Below are 20,977 nucleotides of genomic sequence, written 5' to 3'. Positions count from 1 at the left end.
GTCTAATCAAGACGTAAAAGTTAATATTTAGAGGTAACACCCTTGGCATTGAGTGATATCATAATAAATAGCCTATGTAACCACATCCCCTGTGCTGTTTATATGAATGCACTCCATTATGATGCATGTTATGTTTAGCATTATGTATGATACATTATGTTTAGCCCAGTCAAAGTCCAGACCTCATCCTGACTGAAATGCTGTGGCGAGAGCTGTGCATAAACTTGAACAATGGTGTAAAGAAGAGTGGGCCAAAATTCCTCCAGAATGATGTGAGAGACTGATAAAGTCATACAGAAAATGATTAGGCTACTTCAAGTTATTACTGCTAAAAGTGTATCTACAAGCAATTGAATCATAGGGTGTCTTAACTTTGTCACACATGGCTTTCCATTTTGGCTTTATTTTTGTTAAATAAATAATGACACTGTGTGATATGTCATGTGTTGTTGTTCATCAGATGAGGGTTTATTTTCCAAATTTTAAGACCTGCCAAGGACCAGATAATTTTTTATTATGTCCTACAGAAAACCTTGGAATTCAATAGGGTGTCCTAATTTTTTCACATAACTGTATATATATATATATATATATATATATATATACTGTGCAGAAGTCTAGGTCATTAGTATTTTCATCAACAAAAATGGTTTAAAGCCAGTTATTTCTATCTTTTGCTGTAGTGTGTTAGTAGGAAATATTAGAAATAACTGTCTTAAAACCCTTTTTTGAGAATGGTAGAAGAGTAAAAGATTTGTAAAGTAATTTATCAGAACAGCAAATAATATTTGTCTCGCCCAGGTTGTATGGGCTGGCGTCGACTCTGACAAAACAGAAAAAATTTTATTGTCTCGTCACATTCAATCATGAACTACATGAATCACGTAAATGACAGCCCTACTTTCAAACTGAAACTGAAAATTGAATAGTTTGCATCACTGGATCACAGTTTGCTTCTTACATTCAGTTTAACAGCGTTAACAGCAAGTACACCTGTTTTATACACTTTCATTTTTGCTCCGTCCATGCAATAAATGCATTTTTCTAGAAAATTAATTAAACAGCTCAGGTAATTTCAATGGTAGGCTATGATACATATTAATGTAGATACGTATTAAAGTTCCTGTATTTCGCACCATGATAGTTAGTAAATATTTATTCCCATTTTCACTTGTGTGATTGTCAACCTCTGCTTTTTTGCAACAGACTAAGCTTTTTTAATTTCCTCTACCGCACATTGCTTTCAGCTAACAAAAGAAAGATACTGCAATTTTCTGGTGCTATTTTATGATTGGTTGATCTTCAGCTCTTCTTCAAACTTCTCAAAATACATTCCGACTCAGATTGCATTTAATCTTTGCATAAAAAGATTAACGCAATCTGTACCTAAATTCGGATTGGGTGGGCAAGACAGATATTTGGGGGGGTGCTCAGCCTGTACAGGAGAGAAACTGTAGATAAGCACCAGAAAATCAATTGAAATATACAGTATGCTGCAGCTCCTTTTGCAATGCTTTCAACAGGAAGAAGAAATGTACATAATATTGTTATGTAATGCAATATATGTAATATTGATCCCTAATTTGAGCATTCGTCACAATTTTAGCATTTGAAATTACTCAACTTTCCACTCTCGAAAGATAAAGACAAGAAAGAGAGAAACTGAGATGAGATAAACCACAAAGAAAACCCTGTTAATACGTTTGGCCATTCCTAACCAGTAAATCTGAGCAGTTTGGGCTTTTAAAGTATCAGGAACAAGAGTCTGTCTGATAGTCTGAAGCTCTTCTAGGATCAGCTGCAATAGCTGCACGTCATTCATTTTTTCTTTGCTGTATATTTCCTTCAACATCAGAAACTCAAGGGGAACTTCAACTCCATTACTGTCTCTTTTCCGGTCATCTGAAAGAAAACCCCAGTCCCATGACTACAAAGTCAGAACCTTATCATTGTGATGCTTGAAAGATGTGTATACCTGTGTCAGAGTTATGATCTTCAGGTCTCTGAACCCCCTTAGCATCTTGTTCAGAGTTCATATTTATCAAGTATATCACCAAAACTGTCTCCAGAAGACTCAGCAACATGAAAGAAAAGATGACAACGACATACACAGCTGCACAGAACAGAAGAGGGAGTTTATATGACAAACTAAACATATCTCTGATATATGAAAAGACGTCTCTATATTAAGAAAATTGTCCTTGAACTGAGCTCTTACCAATCAGAGGACATCTGTGAGATTTGGATGGCAGAATGTCATTTAGGATGAGCAGAAGTACAGAGATCCCCAGTAGCACAGTCACTTTGAAGCACAGTTTTTCCCCTCTATCTGGTATGAAAAAAGAAGCTAGGTCCAAAACGAGGAAAAACAATATAGGTAGCTGAAAATTGATGAAATGCATCAGCGGCATCCTTCTGACTGAAATCTAAAGAGGAAAGATGAGAGAGAAAAATCTGAGGCTATAATCTCTGCATGGAAGAAATATAGTTTTTAAAGGAATAGTCCATCCAGAAATGAAAATTTGCTGAAAATGTACTCACCCTCAGGCCATCCGAGATGTAGAGTTTGTCTGGAGAAATGTAGTTTTATGTCACTTGCTCACCAATGGATCTATTAGACTTTTTTCACTGGATGAAGTGTTATTATGGATTATGGACTCATATATTGGCCAGAAGCAACGGTTTAAAGTTCAAATGCCTTAATGATGGATTTGTTTCTTACAAACATGCAGCTTTTCACTTCACAAGACATTAATTGATAGACTGGAGTTGTGTATATTTCTTGTGGATTATTGTAAAGTTTTTAATGGCGGCACCCATTCACTGTAGAGGATCCACTGGTGAGCAAGTCATGTAATGCTACATTTCTCCAAATCTGTTTTAGGAAAGAAACAAACTCATCTACATCTTGGATGGCCTGAGAATCAGTAAATTTATTTTCATAGCCTATTTTCATTTTTGGGTGGGTTAGTACCGTGTACTTTATCCTGTCGAATGTTTGCCCCTCATAGCTCTCATTCTGGAGCGAGACGGATATGTTCAAGAACTCCCATTCTCCTTGTGTTAATATGCTTTCTCGAGCAACCTGTGTCGCCTTTGATGAATTGGAGGCAGGAACCAGCTTTATTTCTTTATCTGTTTCACATAAAGGAAAGCAGCTTGGTACAGTGTGACACTGAATGCGCACAGGGATTTTTCATTGATGGAAAGCAACAACATTAAGATACAATAATTAATAATGATACATTATAAGACAAGCAAGTGAAAGATACAAGTTTGAATGCACTAAATCTATCATTACGTTTATGCCATGTTTAATCATAGCAGTTGTTTAAAAACTGTAAGAGGATGCACAATATGCTGGTACCAATATCTGCCATTTATTATCTGCCAACATTAAAATAATTATCAGCTTATCACATTGGCCAGATTTTAATATCATGCATCTTTATTTTCAAGGAATATTTACTTTTGAAATGTGCTCTCACCTGAGTAATTAATTGAAGACACAGTGATGTGGCACGTTTGGGTATCAAAAGGAAATTTGTGTACATTCATTGTGCAGGTGCTGACAATCTTATGGTCATCCTCCATCATCACATTTCCATCATGAGTAATATACAAATATGGGTTCAGTGGTCCATCTTCCTTTTCTGCACTAAAGCGTGTTGATAAATTACGTTTTTTACATGCCATGTAAAATTAGTTTTGTGTCAAAGAAAATCGAACCAGACAAATCATACATTTTAGATTTTCCCACATATATGTAATTTCTCTCAATTCTTAATTTCTCCTCTCCTAATTCCATTTTTTAATTATCAAGTAAGATGATTATCTAGATGTATCATTTTTATATACTTACGTCTCAAGAACATAAAGGTCTGGTTTCCAAAGCATCTCTTTTGGCAAAATCACACTTTTAATGCCACAAAAATCTTTAGGATCCCAAGAGATTCGTTCATTGTTCCAACTCTAAATGAGCAAAAATTAATTCATAAATAAATAAATCCCTTAAGTGGTTATCTTAATTCATAAAATATTTTATTTATTTAATATAATTATTTTTAATGATTTATTTTTTCCAATTATGCAGCATAATTCAGAAATCACTTAAATTCTAAAGAAGAATTTTGTGTTGTTTAACACTTACCATGGACATCCAAAAAAGAGGTACAAAGATTTGAGACTTTTCAATCTGCAAAAAAATTAAATAAATAAATACATATATATAAAACAGACACGGAATAATGTTCCACTTGAACATTTGTCAGCTGTTAGAAAGTACCATAGAAAGGATGCCGTAGAGGTAAATATCAAAGTACACTATGGTGGGGTGTCTCCAGTCCAGTACAGGACGGCAAGTTGTGAATTTTTCATTGTCTCTGGTAAGATTTAAATATTCCAGTACATCTTGCTTACTGCACACTTGTTTAGGTAACACTAAATCTGCAAGCCAAGAAATATGTTAATGCTGTTTTAGATGTCCAAAACTAATTTAGCCATGCAAACAGGCTAGTTATCTTTAGAACAACTGACGATTGTCTGTGCATTAATGAAATAACTGAAGCTTTACTCACCTACTAGAAAAAGTAGACAGATAGCACAGACAGGAAAAGAACTCATATCCAACTCTCAGTGAGAGACCACCTCTGGTTAGCAGATGACTGGCAACTGGTCCCACTCACTGCCTCTGCTTATGTAACAGTACAAGATGAAAATGGATGGGAAATTAGCTTTAATATAGGAGAACATCATTCCCCTGAGCACCATAAAACATTTTTGTAGGATCATGAAGGCCATTGTTCCTCACAAATGTGATATTCTGCTGTTATTGATTTGTGTTGGTAGAGACAATCTTTTTTCGCACTGAATGGATGATAGACATGTCCATCCATCCATCCATCCATCTAATTTTTCACTGAGAAATTACTAGAAAATTTCAGTTAATTTCAAAGAAACAGCAATGAAATGTGACATTTTGAAGTAAAATACTATTTTCTTGTAAAACATACTCCAGTGTTTTTTTTTTTTATTTACAGCTTTGAAAAATCATTTTTGCAGTGTAGAGAGAGAGAAAGAGAAATATTTGCATTATTTATACAATTATAATAAAAATATATATATTTATATAAACATACAGAGGATGCCATATAGCGGAAGTCCCTTGTAATTTTAGTTAATCAAATTTTCAATTAATTTGGTTTATTTACTGTATTTATTTTTAATTAATGTACATGTTCTTTACAGTGGTCTGTCACATTTTTAGTCATGAAAAGACCAATTTTGACAAATTGTAGGTCAACATATGGCCTTCTACACTGTAAAAAAAATTCCGTAAAATTTACGGTTAAAAAACGGCAGCTGTGGTTGCCGGAATTTTACCGTAAAAAATATGGTAGCAATGTTTTAGGTTTTACGGTTTTAACTTAAATTTACAGTTAAATACCGTATAAGAAAAAACTAAGAAACATAGTTATTTCAACAAAAAACATCAAATTTGAAATGTAACAGGGAATCCTGGGAATGTCAATTTACGGTTATTCACTGTAAATTATACAGTCTTTTTCACTTCCAAAAACGGTATACTACCGTAAAATTAATGTCCAATACATGTAATGTCCAATACAGTTTTTCACCGTATATAGTAGGGGAATTTACCGTTAACCATTTAACAGGTTGTTACTGTAGCATTTTTACAGTATTTTACCGTTAAATTTACGGTCATTTTTTACAGTGTATTTTACCACCTGCACAATTATGTTGATTATTAATAAGATACAAAGTAGATTTGAGTATTTTACGAAGCTGACTGGTAGATTATATCAGCTCTAAGATAACATCCCATAATGTCTATCACAATCATTTTTACAGTAAATATCTGGCAACTTGAACTGTAAATCTGAAAAAGAGAGAATAAAAATTGAGTTAAAAAAGAGAGAGTAAAATGCTCCAAACAAATCTTGTTTTCAAGAAAAGGTTTATTGTGGTTTTGACATTTTGTAATCTTCATTCTACAAGAGTGAATTGATGCAACCCATTCCTCATGTAGGTTTAGTTTAGAGTCACTCCTCCTGGTGCAGAAAGAGGACAGAACAAAAGCAATACAGATAACAAAACTGGAGAAATTCCCTTGAATTTATCTATGCTCTATGCATGTTACTCCACAGATGTTTCTCTCTGCATGTAAATGTGACATTCTGCTGTAAAACATTCAATGCATGGCTAAGTTTATCTGTATTGCCTGCAGACAACAACGTGCTATTATGCTGCTGTATTGCTTGTTTTGTGACTCAATACCTGTTGCTTACACAGTGTGCAAGCTCAGTGCGGAAGGGCTAGACATATAGTGCAAATGTAAAGGTGGAGGATTTCTATATTCTGACTGCAACTACCATGAGCTTACCACATGCACCGCATTATCTGCTGTCAAGGGAAAATCTACTAGTGCATGTGTAAATTATACAATCCCATTTGGAGAAATTTCACACCATTCATATACTACAGTAAACAACACATTGAACAGACTATTACAACGATAACAAGAACTAAGCTAACATACAAAAATAAAAAATAAACATTTTCCACACAAAGGAAAAGCCTTGTTGGTTCTCAAAGTACAATAGACATTTTAAGAGAGTTATAAGAGACTATTTGATTGTACTGTGAATCCTTTTTTCATTCAGATAGTCCAGACAAGTGCTAATGAATAAAAACAATGGCTCAGATGAAGGAATTGTGGGAATAATAGTAAAAGAATGGATAATTCACCCAAAAACATTTAATTACTTTCATTTACTCACTCATGTCGTTTCAAACCTGCATGGTGTTTTTTCTTTTGTGGAACACAATCAAAGTCAACAATGTCCAATGTCATTCTGGGAATTTTCATTTTTGGGTGAACTATCCCTTTTAGGGATTGGAAAGAGAACCCACAGATCAGTAGAAGATTTTCGTTAAGTAACATAACCACTAACATACCACTGGTAAAAACAAAGTGCAAGTTTAAACACTATAAATTCGGTTTGGCAGAACTGTCGAGAAACTGAAAGTTGTTGATTGTTTTTCAAGTTAGTGGCACACTTTCCTTCATTTTCACTGTATAATTGACTGCTGGAGCTAAGTAAACACTTTCAGTTAAAGATCCCTATAGGAAAGTGCAACGCTTTTCAAAAGGAATACATAACAAAAATTACTTTTAACAGGATACCAAAGTACCTGGCGTAGCGATCCATATCGGTCCAACAACACACTTCTGAAGAGCTACTTCAGCTTTCAAGACTTGGGTACAAATTGACTAACTGTAGCATATGCTAGATTGTACCGCAGACGTGAAATTACTTCTGTCATGACAACTCTCGGAGGGATTGGCATGGTAAAGTACATGACAATGTTAATGTATTTGTTCTTGGCAGAATAGATCTGCTACGTTGCTGCTGCTGCTGCGGCAGAGCAAGCACCGAGACTTGCTACTGCCAATACATCCACAACATGCTGCTGTAAGCGTGTAAGAAATACTGCTGCTACACATATAACACATATGAATAACCCCCATATACTATACATGAATCACCCCGTAGCAGATCTATACAGGTGGAGCTGGGGAAGGTGGAGGGTTTCTGAAGTGCGCTGCCAACTGCTACAGCAAACAAAAGCCAGGTATTTGAATATTGAGCAGCGAGCTCATTGGCTACCGATACAGGAGAGAACCAATCAGCTGCCATGTGACAATGATGTCACCAGGTCAGATTGAGCTAGACCTATCGGACTGCGCCATCTAGAGTTTCATGCCAGAACTCTGTATATTTTTTTTTAAACAACACACAAAAAACTTGACAGTAGCTTTATGACATTTAACATACCATCAACAGTAGCAATCTGAGTTACGACCACAGATGTGGACGTCATAGGCAAGTTTTCCCCAACATTTCCATATCCTATACAAAATGTTCGAAAATGCTTGGTAGTAAGCAGTTCAGTAGCGTCTCCGTGGCCAGATGTGTAACACAATTTAGGCAGCTCAGTAGCTTTGTGTCTTTGTAACATGCAGGGCTGTACGTAGAGCTCAAAGTGAGCTGCAGCAAACTGACAAGGGCAGAAACGTGAGCAAATATGTGTTATTGCTCTGAAGTTAATATTGTGAAGGTCTGATTATTATGACAATTCATCTTTTCCATCGTATTCTTTTGAAACATCTATCTTGGGTATTGTGGGCAGATTTCCAATAGTACAAGTTGAAATATTCAAACGTTCAGTGACATTACTGAGGAGAATCCAAAGGGATGTTGATTCATATCAGCAGGATTTGATAATTAACTTTAAAAAGCATAGTCGCACAGCCTTGACATGAAATTTGACATGAAATGCTGCTTAGAGGTTGGAGTCTTCATCATGTTCTCATTTTCCAGCTTTTCATCAGGAGAGCTTGCTTGAGTCATCCCTTCATTTGTACGCATGAGTGGGTGGAGCGTTGGTGTAAACGTGGTGCTTTACACAAGTGCCAACACCAAAAGAGCGCTAAAAACATGACTGGAGAAGAGAAACCACACAGTCAATTCTCCCTGGTTTGCATTTAGGATTTGATCCATGAGTAATTGGCGTGGGCACGAGTTTGGCTGGAGATGGCATGAAGAAAGAGGCAGATATTCCTCTCAGGATTGGAGTAGGTCTGTGAATGGGTGGATTGAGGATTTTACACAGCTAGGGGTCCACGATGAGATTTGTTCTTGGGATTTACCGCCTCATTGGTGACCCCTTGCTCCTCCAGGTTGATGTTGCTGGTGGACGCATGGTGAGTCAAAGGATCCCGTCCATGACGATAGACGTCGAGGTATAACAGACCTAACAGGACAGAAGAATCCATGTGAGAAGACACAAATGAAATAAAGAAGAGAAATTAGAAGGTATGAATGTAGGGTAAAATAATGATGGGATTGTGGAAACGTGATTTGGAAAAAATTAAGAGTCCTCATCTGTCCATTCCACAGACATCCAGGAAGATAGAGAGAAAGAGAGATGGGAAATGATGGAAGGGAAAACAGAGACAGAAAAGAGAGAGAACACAGCACATTTACAGCACATCAAGAGAATCAACCAGCCATCCACAGAAAATGAAAGTCGGATTGAGAGATTGAGGAGAAGCTTGGTTTGTAGAGATAATGAGAGAAGATGATAGGGTCCCTTTGAAGAAAAAACTGCACTTTCACTGGAAACTTGTATCTTTAATGACCAGGATGTTCAATTTTGAAGTGCCAAAAGCAAGACATGAATGGGCACATTACTTATAGTGACCACAAACAGTATATGGACACTTAAGGGAGACGCAAAGCTACTTTGAGCTGGCAGACACTGAACATGAACTTAGCTATTAGTATGACCCAGAGAGACAGAAACAAGTCATACATGATATAAACTCACACATACACATAAACACACACAAAAGAGGGTGGTTAAAGGGCATGGCCATTTTACCAATTAACACTACACAAAATTACAGCAGGGTCAAAGTAAGGACGTGCATGAGCAGACAAAGCCAATAGTGTTTTAGAGCCAGTTGCTGTTTTAAATGGGACACCTTGAAAGCGCCTCACCCAATCCCTTCCAATCAGAAAGTCCATGTTCGAGAGGTTGCCACTCACCAGCGAATCGGCGGTCAGGAGGCTGCTCATTGTCCAGGCCTGTCATACAGTGGGTGTCAGACTGCCCCTGATTGTTATTGTCAAACTCTGGACAAGGCACCTCGCTCCTCCTGCGCCCACCTGCAAGCGAGGTCAGAGGTCAAACAAGAGCAGCCGAGGCAGGGCAGCTGAGTGGAGTACAGCAGTGAGGGGTCAGAGCGATGGGGAGCAGGATGCTACTCGGCAGCCATTTAGTGATGACTGCGGTTGATGGATGCACACATACTCATGTGAGAGCGAGCAGATGCAAGGTGCGTGCACAAGAACACAACCGACAAACACTAGTCTAGGACAATAATTTCCTCACATTAGTAAGCATACAACACATTAAATAAGAAACAGATGAAAAATGTCTATGCAAAATGGCAGTTAGTTACAATACAAAGAAAACAAAAGCAAAACCTTAATTAGTTGCCTTCAATTAGTTGGCCAAAAGAATATATAGCATTAATACAGATGCACACTTGTTATAATAAATAGGTAGAAAGCTGGATACTCATTACAATTCAGATGCCAAATGTGCTTGTATGTGGGCTGATTGAAACAAAACATGAAAATCGAACTATATTCGCCTCAAATGAGTCATGTGATATTTATATTTGTAGTGAGCGACCTTTGGCCCACCTGCAAACACAAGTTATTCATCAAGCAGGTTTGTAGGCAGATTTAGAAGCTCTTGTAGATGAAGTACCACCTACATTGCAGTGTTTTCTCCTTAATCTAGTGTACAGAGTCGTGATAAGTACAGCCAATAGCTGAGGTTACAATTACCATGTTCTTTGGTGGGAGATGCGCAATCTTCCTCAGTCACATCATTTCCCTAAGAAGGAAAACACAAATCTGAGTAAATAATAAGTAAAACAATAAATTGCTGGTTTAAGATGCTTGGCTGTTTGAACGTTTTAACCTCTGAATCCTGTTCTTCAAGAATGGCAGCCACAAAGTTATGCCCTTTTGCCTCGTTGGGGATTTCCTGCGGACACATGTAAATATGTTCTCTGTAAGACACAATATATGATTTGCAGGAATAGTTCTTGGCATAAACTTATCAATATTTGTGCAATGGTGATAGTTATAGCTTTGGTTACAGTGTTCTGATAACTTTTGACCAATGAAATTCCATGACTTCCCGATGACTTTTCAAATTTCTTTTAAACCATTTAATAGAGACTGCATTTACAAAGAGTATTTTCTTAGCCAATGAAACAGGCAAGGCAAATGTATTCATATAGCAAATTTTGTATAAAATGTTTTACATAAAAGGGATTTTTTTTTTAAATAATCATAAAATAATCATAAAACCCAAGTGAAAAATAAATATACTAAAATGTATTTGAAATACATTTATTCCAAGTATACTACAACTTAATTTACATATGTATGTATTTAATACAAATACCCTGCAATTGTACTTTTAGTATACTAACTTAAAGTCTGCTAAATTGGAACAACTATTTTTGTACTTAATGCACTTTAATTGTGCGGATGTAATGAAGTCCAAATAATAATATACTAAAGTATATTTGATTGTGCTAAATTGGAACTAATGCAAGTATACTTTAGGTACATTTTAAATATCTAGCTTTTAAAGATTGATATTATTCAAAGATCATACAATCCTCATTAATAGTGACATTAAAACACATTGCAGGCTTAATATTAAGAAATGTGCATTGTGTACAAGTAGTACTCCAAATAGAAGTTAATAATAACTAATTAAATAATTTGTAAAAAATTTCAGTGACATGTCAGTAAATATGTTAATAGATCTGAACTATACTTAGTATGAAATAACTGAATTTTAAATATATTACTTTTTTACTAGAGAATATGCATCAGAAATAGTTTAAAGTTAAGTATAACTGTTATGACTTTATTGTGGATTTTTCTTTTTTTTCCAATTGTGAGTGCAACACTCACTCTAAAAACATACATTTAACTTTATTTTTTTTTAAGTTTTATTTCTTTAAAAAAAACAAATATTAACCACTACCAACACTGTTTAGTTTATTAGGTGGTAAAAACTATAATATCAGCATGAACTAAAGCATCTGAATCTAAAAAAACAAAAGCAACAAATTGTCCTGCTTCTAGGCCTTCTAACTGTCTTACCTCACCCTCATGTTGGGAAGGTGCTCGGCTCTCTGCTGGGGTCTCATCGGCCTCCTCTCCCTCGGCACCAGCCATGTAGGATCCGGACATTGAAGAGAGTGTGTCGGTGCTAATCTGAGAGTGCTGGCTATGAGAGGACGCCATTGACATCACAGACTGGGCCAGGCTGCTGCTTACTGGATCTGAACAGGACAGGAAGTGAACAGGAAGACAAACAAATGTAAATGAGCTCTGGTGTGTGTTTCAGTGAGATTTAGCTGTAATGCTGTACCCTCTGGAGAAGTGATTGTGGAGGACAGAGGGGTCCCGTTGCAGGAGGACTGATCTATGGCCCCTGAGGATGACAGGGTGATGTTGTCACTTTCAGGAGTCACTCCAGACTGCAGTAAAATACACAATACAAGAATGATGATCAGATTGATGTTTATTATCTATCATCATCACTAGTGGACACTGTATTATAAATACATGAAAGTAAATATTATTTCTAAAAAAGTGACATTAAAGACTTCTACTTTTTTCACATAAATGCTGTTTTTTTTAACTTTCAAAGAATCAAAGAATCTTAAAAAATGTATCATGATTTCCACAAAAATATTAAGCAGCACAATTGTTTTCAACATTCATAATAATAAGAAATTTTCTTGAGCACCAAATCAGCATATCAAAATGACTTCTGGAAGATCATGTGACACTGAAAACTGGAATAATGGCTGGTGAAAATTAATCTTTGCCATCACAGGAAGAAATTACATTTGAAAATATATTCAAATAGATTTTTTTTTATTTAATGATATTTCACATTATTACCGTTTCATTGTATTTTTGGTCAAATAAATGCAGTTTTTAAAAAAACATTCAAAAACTCTTACTGACCCCAAAATTATGACAAATGCAAATATATGAAAAATGCATAAAATAATATGTATACAAAAAATATACAAATACTATAATGCCTGCACCTCTTGCTGTTCTACATGCAGTTTTCTCCTGCACGTTTGTACTTCAGACTCACTGCATGACTTCTCATCCTCCTCCTCAGGCAGCACTGAAGAATTCTGGGAGAGGGATCTAGAGAGTTCCCAGAATACATGATTAGCAACCACTCATTTATCTGCCTGCTTCCTAAGCCCATAATTTAACCTTCAAGAAAAGCTGTAAAGTGACAGGAAAGTGTTTTAGTAACACCCAGTAAATGTTCTGTAGATATTAAACAACAGGTTTTTTAACAGTAATACTGAAATACTACACCATTCAATCCTTCAGTTAGGGTTCACTCACTTAGAGCCACTCTTCTTGTGTTTCACATTCTGGCTGGCGTTGACAGAGTGTTCTAGCGGAGAGAGCGAGCGCGTGGGCGTGTGGTGGCTATCACTGCCATATGTGGGCACAGATCCAGAAACATGGCCCCTGGTGAGGCCCTGAAGTGGAGGAGCAGATGGCGACGGGTTCAGGGGCCCATTCAAGGCCTCCAACAGGGACACAGCTTCATAGCCTGGTGGGATGTGCTCTGATGCCTGTAGTAAACATACATGTGGCTGTGAACAACAGTGCAGTACAACTTTTTGTATGAATAGATGGTGCATACAGATGATTTGTGTGTTTTTGCATTAAACTGTGCACCTAACATGTATCAGAGAGTGTTTGACTACTTAAACCATTAACCCTAATGCATCGTATTTAATATGCAAAGGCCTCTAAATTATCAGCATGATCAAAACTTTGCTGAAACAACTGTTGTACACTTACTGAACTGAAGCAACTTAAGTTTAGTATTTAAAAAAAAAAACATGTTAAAATATGAATATCAAATATGATACACCAGGCTTTTGAGGAACGTTTATTTGTATATCATCATTGCATTGCATTATGATTTCCCCCCACAATAAAAACTACAGAGCTTTGATCATAAAAACGAAGCATTTGAATACCATCTTACTAAGACATAATAGTGAGAGATATAGATGGACTAATGATATTTGTTTGCGTTTTATGTAAGTAGCCTTCTTTGCTGTTATAAAAATCTCACTGATTTACATTACAGTCAGAATTTCATCTTACTTTTTGGCCATATAAATATCAGCAACTGTACCAAATTGCATACTTTTGCTCAGTTTGTGTCTCTTCATAGGTGATCTTTTCTCCTCAAATATGATATTTTTTAGATTTTGTCTGAAGGTTCAACAAAACTGTTCCATTTCAAAACATCTGATTTTCTGACTATTATTTCATATGCCAAGATTTAGAGGGTTAAAGTTAATGCTCCTAACAAAGTTTTATGTACTCATCACAACCAACCAAACTCAGGAAAGTATTTATTTTGGACCCCTAATCAGCTATTTTCTTGACATTGACATTTGGGTCTCATTAAAGCTAGATCAACTGTATAAATGCATTTATTTAGCTTTAAATATATTTGTCTGTATGAACATTTTGAAACAAACATAGTGTGTTACCGAGTGCTCCTCTGAATCTGATGTCTGTGAGGTGATGACAGGGTTGAATTCAGTAGGTGTGAGTGGGCTCAGTTTTTTCCTGATCGCTCGGATTTGAAGGAGGGCACGAAACGCTACAGGAATTAAAAGGAGAAATTTGAAATTAGTCAAATATTTTATCTGAAACAATATAAAAAAACAGCATCAACTAGTGTCAGTATGTCCAGTGTTTTATTTAATGAAATACCTGCCACAACATGTATGTATGAGTCACTATAGATAAAAATATAATCACATAATTACATTTTCATAAATATAATAATCTCAATAATAGAGTCCTGTTGAATGAGTTCAGTACAGGGGTTGGTGCTTACGCAGTCGACAGATGGGGCAACAGTTGGCCTGGTAACGCAGTGTGTCTGCGCAGGCGTTGCACAGGCACAGGTGTCTGCAGGGCAGGATAAGTGTGTCCCGCACATCCGACAAACACACCACACATTCAGCGCTGTTGTCACTAATCTCATCTTCTGCCACCTGTAAACAGGAGTGTGTCATTTTTCAAATATTGATACTAATTAATGAATGAAAGCTTAGAAGTAACAGATGTTGTCCTTCAAAATTGATATGGAGAGAGTAGTGACAACTATATCACAGTGAAGTGAAGTGAAATTTATTAAACAATTTACTATATTAATCATTTTGCTAATTTAAATCATTCTACTGTCTTTGAATCTGATTCAATCTGATGATGATTTACCTTTGATTCTTGACTGTTGTATTTGTTCTCTATACCGTAGATCTCCTGCAGCAGGTAACTCACTCCATCCACCTAAGATAAAATCACGATAAGATTAAGAAGTTTATTGAAAATTTGACACTTTTATATTACAAAAATCATTTAATATGAGTTGACCTTCTTGTAAGCTATAAGATTACATAAATAGTAAGAGGACCCTTACCACTTGTTTCTGTTTCAGAGGTTTTACACAGTAACTTCCATCCATATGCTAGGAGAAAAAGACAGCGACATTATATAATCACTAATCGTCACAGTGAATTTATTTTTGTTAGATAAACTAAACTGTTTTTAACTATGCCAATAATATTATTTAATATGACCGAATCCATTTGATTACATACGTTTACACCAACAGAGATCATTTTAGTGTTAGATCAGGTAGAAATAAGTACAACCTCACCTTTTTACATTTAGTCTAGTCCTCATTTGTAGTTTGGGGTCAGTATATATATATTTTTAAGAATTTAATACTTTTATTCGGCAAGGACATGTTTAAACTGATAAAAAGTGACAGTAAATACTTTCACATTGTTACAAAAAACAAAAAAGTTACTCATCAAAGAATCCAGAAAAAAAATGATCATGGTTTCCACAAAAATATTAAGCAGCTAATTTCATTAACATTAATAATAAGAAGAAGAAATTTTCTTGAAAGTTTCTTGAGCATGAAATCAGCATATTAGTATGATTTCTGGAGGATCATGTGACACTGAAGATTGAAGTAATGGCTGCTGAAACATCAGCTTTGCCAACACAGGAAACAGAAAACTGTTATTTTAAATTGTAATAAAGTTTCACAAAATTGCTCACAATTTCACTGTATTTTTGAGATTTTCAAAAATCTTACCAACCCCGAACTTTTGAACATTAAAATACAAAACATTAAAAAAGAATTTACACAAAAAAGCATACCTTCTCAAAGGTTGCAAGAAGAACATGAGAGTGTCCCAAGTGTTCTGCACAACAAAAACATGGACAAATATATTTACATTTATTTCCAGATATATATTTCTACATATATATTATAAAATATCAAATTGCATAAAACTCACCATCTCCCTCATCCACTACTGCTTGTACAACCATGGGGTAGATGTCTTTATCCATGTCAAACAAAAGCTGTGTAACAATAAACCACATTACCAGGTTTACCCAAAGTGCTCTAAGGACATGCATTATGAATTGCTCAATAATTTCATTAACGAGACAGATTAATTCAGTCTGACCTATTTTAACCTCTCTCTAAAAACGGCAAAAACACAAAAGGTCACAGCTAGCAGATGTGTTACCTCCTCATCTGCCCACTCTGATAAGTTGACGTAATGAGAGGGCAGACAGAACTGTTGGCAGACGCCGCGTTTGAAATGCACCGTCTCTGACTGCAGAGAGCTGTCCTGCGGCAAGTATCTGTCAACAACACACAATGAACAGAGCAATATAACCCAAGTTTTGATGTCATTTCCCAACTTTCTGCTCTCTGATCAACCGGTAAAGGCTGAGTTTGAAGTGTGCTATTAATAAATAAATAACAAGGAATACTCAAAGTGTGTCTAATGCTCAACTTACATTGGCACACCATTGTGAAACTCTTCAATGGCTTGGTAGTATATAGTGATGGTAACTTGTGTGTCTGCATCAAAGGTAAACTCAATATTATAGCAGCTGTGGCTTTTCCCAACTTCCTGTCCAGGAAGCTTCATGTCTTCACTACATCTGCAGACAAAATTACAAACTTTACTAAGATTTCAGCAAAAAATATTAATGCACAGAAATATAAATAATATATTTAATAAATGCATCATCTAAAAGAGTATAAAAACAAACATACATTTGAGTTTCATTAAATGACAATCCCTACAGTATAAATTCCACAATAATGGGGAAGACTGCGGACTTGGCAATGGTCCAGAAGACAATCATTGACACCCTCCACAAAGAGGGTAAATCACAGAAGGTCATTACTGAAAAGGGTGGCTGTTCACAGAGATATTCTACATTAACACGATATTCTAATTTTGTGGCCCATGTCTTTTAGCTTTGAAGCTATGTAAATGCTACTGCACAGCTAAAAAGTTGAAATATGCATTTAAAATTGACATTTTTCTCACATGGGAAAACCTATGGCTTATCTTGCACTACACAGATTTCCATCTAATCAGATGCTCTATAAAATAAGATACAAAATACAGGTATCAACTAAATGTAACTAAAGTCTGCTAGCTCTTTCAAAAAAGAGACAACCTTTTCAACATGTCCCACCCAAATGTGCTGTTTTATCAAATATGTCCAAACAGGAACTCATCACATGATTGCTTTAAGAGCTCTGTCAGGTATAGTAAAGATATCAGCAATGAAAATCTCACCGGACAAGTCGCAGAGTGTCTTTACGGATGTTGATGAGACTGCGGAGGGTCTTGACCGGCTCATGTGGAGGAGGAGCATTGTGCGGGAACTAACAAGAGTCAAGAGTGAGGGTAAAGTTATTGATTATAACAATATTTGAGAAGCACTTTGTTCTGTTTTATCAGCTCACATATCTGATGCCCACATATGATCTCTTTCAAAACTAAAAAATAATCTGGAAACAAAGCCATATTAAAAGGAAGTTGATGTACACTGATCTCCTAACAAGCTGTTGTGCTGATGCATGCATACGTGTGAGTGTGTTTGCCCTGGAAAAATGCAATGCACAGGCATGCCCACGTGCCAGAGCGGCATCAAGAGTGTGGTCGTGTGTGGGTCAACACTGGGTGAGCCTGTCGCCTCCCCTTCCCCACTCCCCCGAGTTCAGACTGAATGTGGCTCTCTGTATTACTTGCGCTAAGCCATCGCTTAAATCCACAGCATCACTAGGCTGTCTGTTTAGAGACGGGCCTAGCAGCTAATGCATACAGTGTAAATAAAAGACCCACTGCACACAGAAATACACATATGGTTTCATAAAAGCACACAAACACTGCACACATACATATCAGGATAAAAATCTAGATATGGCAAAGCAGTGTATAAGAACAGCTATACAATTACATGTGACATTTGGTCATGTATAATCCTGTGAATTATAAAAGCTTCCACCAACATATAGTAATTTACATTAAACTAACCTAAATATTCAGTTAAAGTAACAAGCAGACTCATAAAGGCTCAAATCTAAGAGTCAAGAATTAAGAGTAAAATATATATTTTAAAATAGATTTATAAATCATATTCAAATGTAATGATTTATATGTATATTGCAATTGTAGGAAATGTATTCATTCTTCTCCCTCTTCTAATGAAGATATTTATTTTAAAATGTCTTTAAATATGTTAATATTATAAAATCTTATAAAATAACACAAATGACATATAATATAAAATGCAAATCATTATGAGAATCACACATTTTAAAATATCTGTGATTAATATGTATTTAAATAAATGAGTCATGAGGCATATTGCTGATCATTTCTGGAAATGAGATCACACAAGGTAAAATCAATGAACAGAGCAAAAACAGTGGTTTCATGACCTTCTATAAACATCGGCCAAAATGGCTGCATCTATGTTACCAGGAAATGAAATGCAATCTTACCACTACTGGTCTGTTGCCTAGGAAGTTGAGGTCAGTATTTTCACCAAAGAGGTAGCCTTCAGGATGAGTTGAATCAAACTTCTCTCCTCCCATAATGAAATGGCTAGCAAAATAACTCCCTGAAAGACAATGAACAGATCAAATGTGATAGATATTGAACCATTCAAAACGAACTGGTTTTAAGTAAAAAAAAAAATATTATTTCATTATTTCAACTGGCTACATTGTATTACACCAACACCAAGGCATTATATCATCAGATCAGGCAGAAATAGGCCAGTTCTTTTATGTAAAATATACATATTTTAATTTTTAGCAACAGGCTGACTATTAAATGGTGTATGAAATATATAGATGCAAAAACCTCCATTCCCCCAAAGTGATGTTTGGGCACAAGACAAGTAAAAGGTTTTAAAATGAAAATGAAGACAGATATAGCAGACTGGAGAACAAATAGATTGAAGAAAGACAAGCTCAAGGGCAGACAGAGGATAGCAACCGCCATGGGAAGATACAAGGGTAGATAGATGAACAAGCTTGAAACTGGAGCAGGAGGTAGCAGGAATCAGGCACAAGTCCCAAGCTGCACATATAGAGTATCTGGTGACTTGTGGTTAACACACTGACATCTTCTCATCTGCACGCCTTCTCAAATTTCCAAAGATTTGTAAAACAATCATTCTAAAACTAACGTGATGAGTGTTGCATTTTCTAAACATACACGGATACTGTTATCTAAAAATTTACATATAGTAAATTAATATATTAATCTAGCATAATCCATGTAAACCGCATAGTCACAATAAATCCCATTTACATACAGTGGACACACTTATTTCAGATCAGTTTAATGCTGAGTGCAAAATCATCAAATACATTTCGGTAGACTGTAGACACAGCACCACTGGAATGATTCCCCATATCAATATAAAGACAAGCATCTATGGGCCTACTCTGCCTTTCAGAGACAGACTTGCTGACCAAGAAACAGCGGGTGGTGGCTCAGGCCCTCTGGAGTTCAAATGAACACAAGGACCCTCTCAATTTCAATTACAAGAAGAAGCAAGACAAATATTTAACTAAATTGTACAAGCCAATTTTACTGTAAATGCCAATTTTTACACAATTTCCCCCCAAAATTATAAAGAGTATACAGTCTGAACAAGCTTGTGTTTATCTGGGCCAGTTTATTTCTTTAGATAGACTTTTGTTAATATAATATAATATTATATAATATTATATTATTAAATATTAATTAATAATAATATCATATAATATAAAAGAAATAAGAACAATATTTTATTATAATAAAAATACGAAATATTCATATAATATAATAATATATAATTTTCTTACCGGATTTGGGTGGGTATCTGTAAACAGAATGGGATGGTATATCGACCTCCTCCACTCCTGCATTCTGACGGCTTGTCAAAGCTCCCATTTCAAATAGCTAAAAACTGAAATAACACTGAATGATTGCAATCCTACTGCTGCTGCGACTTCTTTAGTCCGAACATCTCCTTCTTCACGCAAAAGCCCGTTTTTTACTCTTCGCTTTTATATTTTTGGCCATGCACAGGATTAGTTGGTGCTCTTAATGCCCTGTAAGCTCCGCACAGAGTCCCTCGTTGTTTTGTCTGCAGACACAAGCTGCTCTTTGCGTCCTGCAGACTGAAGCCCTATTATAAGGCTGTCCCTGCCTCCGTGGTCGGCGTCCTTGGCTAAGCTGCAAAGCGCAGTGAGGTGCTCTCTATATGACACAGTTTCTCGGTATGTTTATCATCATCATCATCATCCCTGTATTCTCTGTTCTCCGAGCGCTTGAGCGATGGGATGCAGAAACAGAATAAGAGGGTAGAGCTGCAGTGGACTTTAACCAAGGTCTGTAAATGGGCGGGGCTTAGAGGCCTGGACGTTGTCTCTTATTAATATATAATTATATGCATATATAACATCAGGAGAAATGCTCTTTCACAGGAACCTATAGCCAGTGTTAGAAATGTTGCTTTGGAAATGTAATGTGTTACAGATTACAATACTCTTCGCTTTTATATTTTTGGCCATGCACAGGATTAGTTGGTGCTCTTAATGCCCTGTAAGCTCCGCACAGAGTCCCTCGTTGTTTTGTCTGCAGACACAAGCTGCTCTTTGCGTCCTGCAGACTGAAGCCCTATTATAAGGCTGTCCCTGCCTCCGTGGTCGGCGTCCTTGGCTAAGCTGCAAAGCGCAGTGAGGTGCTCTCTATATGACACAGTTTCTCGGTATGTTTATCATCATCATCATCATCCCTGTATTCTCTGTTCTCCGAGCGCTTGAGCGATGGGATGCAGAAACAGAATAAGAGGGTAGAGCTGCAGTGGACTTTAACCAAGGTCTGTAA

General features: G+C 36.1%; 2 protein-coding genes across 5 annotated transcripts; both read right to left on the bottom strand.

Moving 5' to 3' along the window:
* Window positions 1-1,386: 1,386 nt before the first annotated feature.
* Window positions 1,387-7,905, bottom strand: LOC107702425 (5-hydroxytryptamine receptor 3A). Its single transcript, XM_016504748.1, has 9 exons — window positions 7,860-7,905; window positions 4,286-4,446; window positions 3,863-3,972; window positions 3,489-3,658; window positions 2,975-3,135; window positions 2,219-2,426; window positions 1,976-2,113; window positions 1,719-1,902; window positions 1,387-1,435 (listed from the first exon to the last, which is right to left on the bottom strand). The coding sequence occupies exons 1-9, from the start codon at window positions 7,903-7,905 to the stop codon at window positions 1,387-1,389; spliced, it is 1,227 nt and encodes a 408-aa protein (XP_016360234.1).
* On the bottom strand, window positions 7,772-20,430 carry LOC107702467 (RING finger protein 157-like). 4 transcript variants are annotated; one of them, XM_016504801.1, is made up of 19 exons: window positions 19,951-20,430; window positions 18,595-18,713; window positions 17,384-17,472; window positions 16,587-16,733; window positions 16,310-16,427; window positions 16,073-16,139; window positions 15,933-15,976; window positions 15,181-15,228; window positions 14,979-15,050; window positions 14,596-14,755; window positions 14,243-14,355; window positions 13,068-13,303; window positions 12,749-12,857; window positions 12,058-12,166; window positions 11,787-11,968; window positions 10,582-10,647; window positions 10,446-10,494; window positions 9,636-9,755; window positions 7,772-8,838 (listed from the first exon to the last, which is right to left on the bottom strand). In XM_016504801.1, the coding sequence occupies exons 1-19, from the start codon at window positions 20,036-20,038 to the stop codon at window positions 8,690-8,692; spliced, it is 2,085 nt and encodes a 694-aa protein (XP_016360287.1). In that variant the 5' UTR covers window positions 20,039-20,430; the 3' UTR covers window positions 7,772-8,689. The 4 variants fall into 4 exon arrangements, with proteins under 4 accessions (XP_016360287.1, XP_016360288.1, XP_016360289.1 ...); XM_016504802.1 differs by lacking the exon at window positions 9,636-9,755; XM_016504803.1 differs by lacking the exons at window positions 7,772-8,838; window positions 9,636-9,755 and adding an exon at window positions 9,806-9,960.
* Between the last annotated feature and the right edge of the window lie 547 nt (window positions 20,431-20,977).

This window comes from Sinocyclocheilus anshuiensis, unplaced genomic scaffold, assembly GCF_001515605.1.
Source record: "Sinocyclocheilus anshuiensis isolate Anshui unplaced genomic scaffold, SAMN03320099.WGS_v1.1 scaffold190, whole genome shotgun sequence".
Taxonomy (NCBI): domain Eukaryota; kingdom Metazoa; phylum Chordata; class Actinopteri; order Cypriniformes; family Cyprinidae; genus Sinocyclocheilus; species Sinocyclocheilus anshuiensis.
The sequence above is the reverse complement of the archived record's forward strand: the minus strand, read 5'-3'. Positions and strand labels throughout refer to the sequence as shown.

What these genes read in the sequence shown, in the direction of transcription:
- LOC107702425 (XM_016504748.1), bottom strand. Translation starts at nt 7,905, where the DNA reads ATGACGTCCACATCTGTGGTCGTAACTCAGATTGCTACTGTTGATG. An exon ending in TCAGATTGCTACTGTTGATG is followed by an intron (nt 4,447 to 7,859) that starts GTATGTTAAATG and finishes CTTGGCTTGCAG; the next exon opens with ATTTAGTGTTACCTAAACAA. An exon ending in AGATCATAACTCTGACACAG is followed by an intron (nt 1,903 to 1,975) that starts GTATACACATCT and finishes GTTTTCTTTCAG; the next exon opens with ATGACCGGAAAAGAGACAGT.
- LOC107702467 (XM_016504801.1), bottom strand. Translation starts at nt 20,038, where the DNA reads ATGGGAGCTTTGACAAGCCGTCAGAATGCAGGAGTGGAGGAGGTCGAT. An exon ending in TTTCACAATGGTGTGCCAAT is followed by an intron (nt 16,428 to 16,586) that starts GTAAGTTGAGCA and finishes TGTTGTTGACAG; the next exon opens with ATACTTGCCGCAGGACAGCT. An exon ending in ATCTCCCACCAAAGAACATG is followed by an intron (nt 9,756 to 10,445) that starts GTAATTGTAACC and finishes CCTCGCTTGCAG; the next exon opens with GTGGGCGCAGGAGGAGCGAG.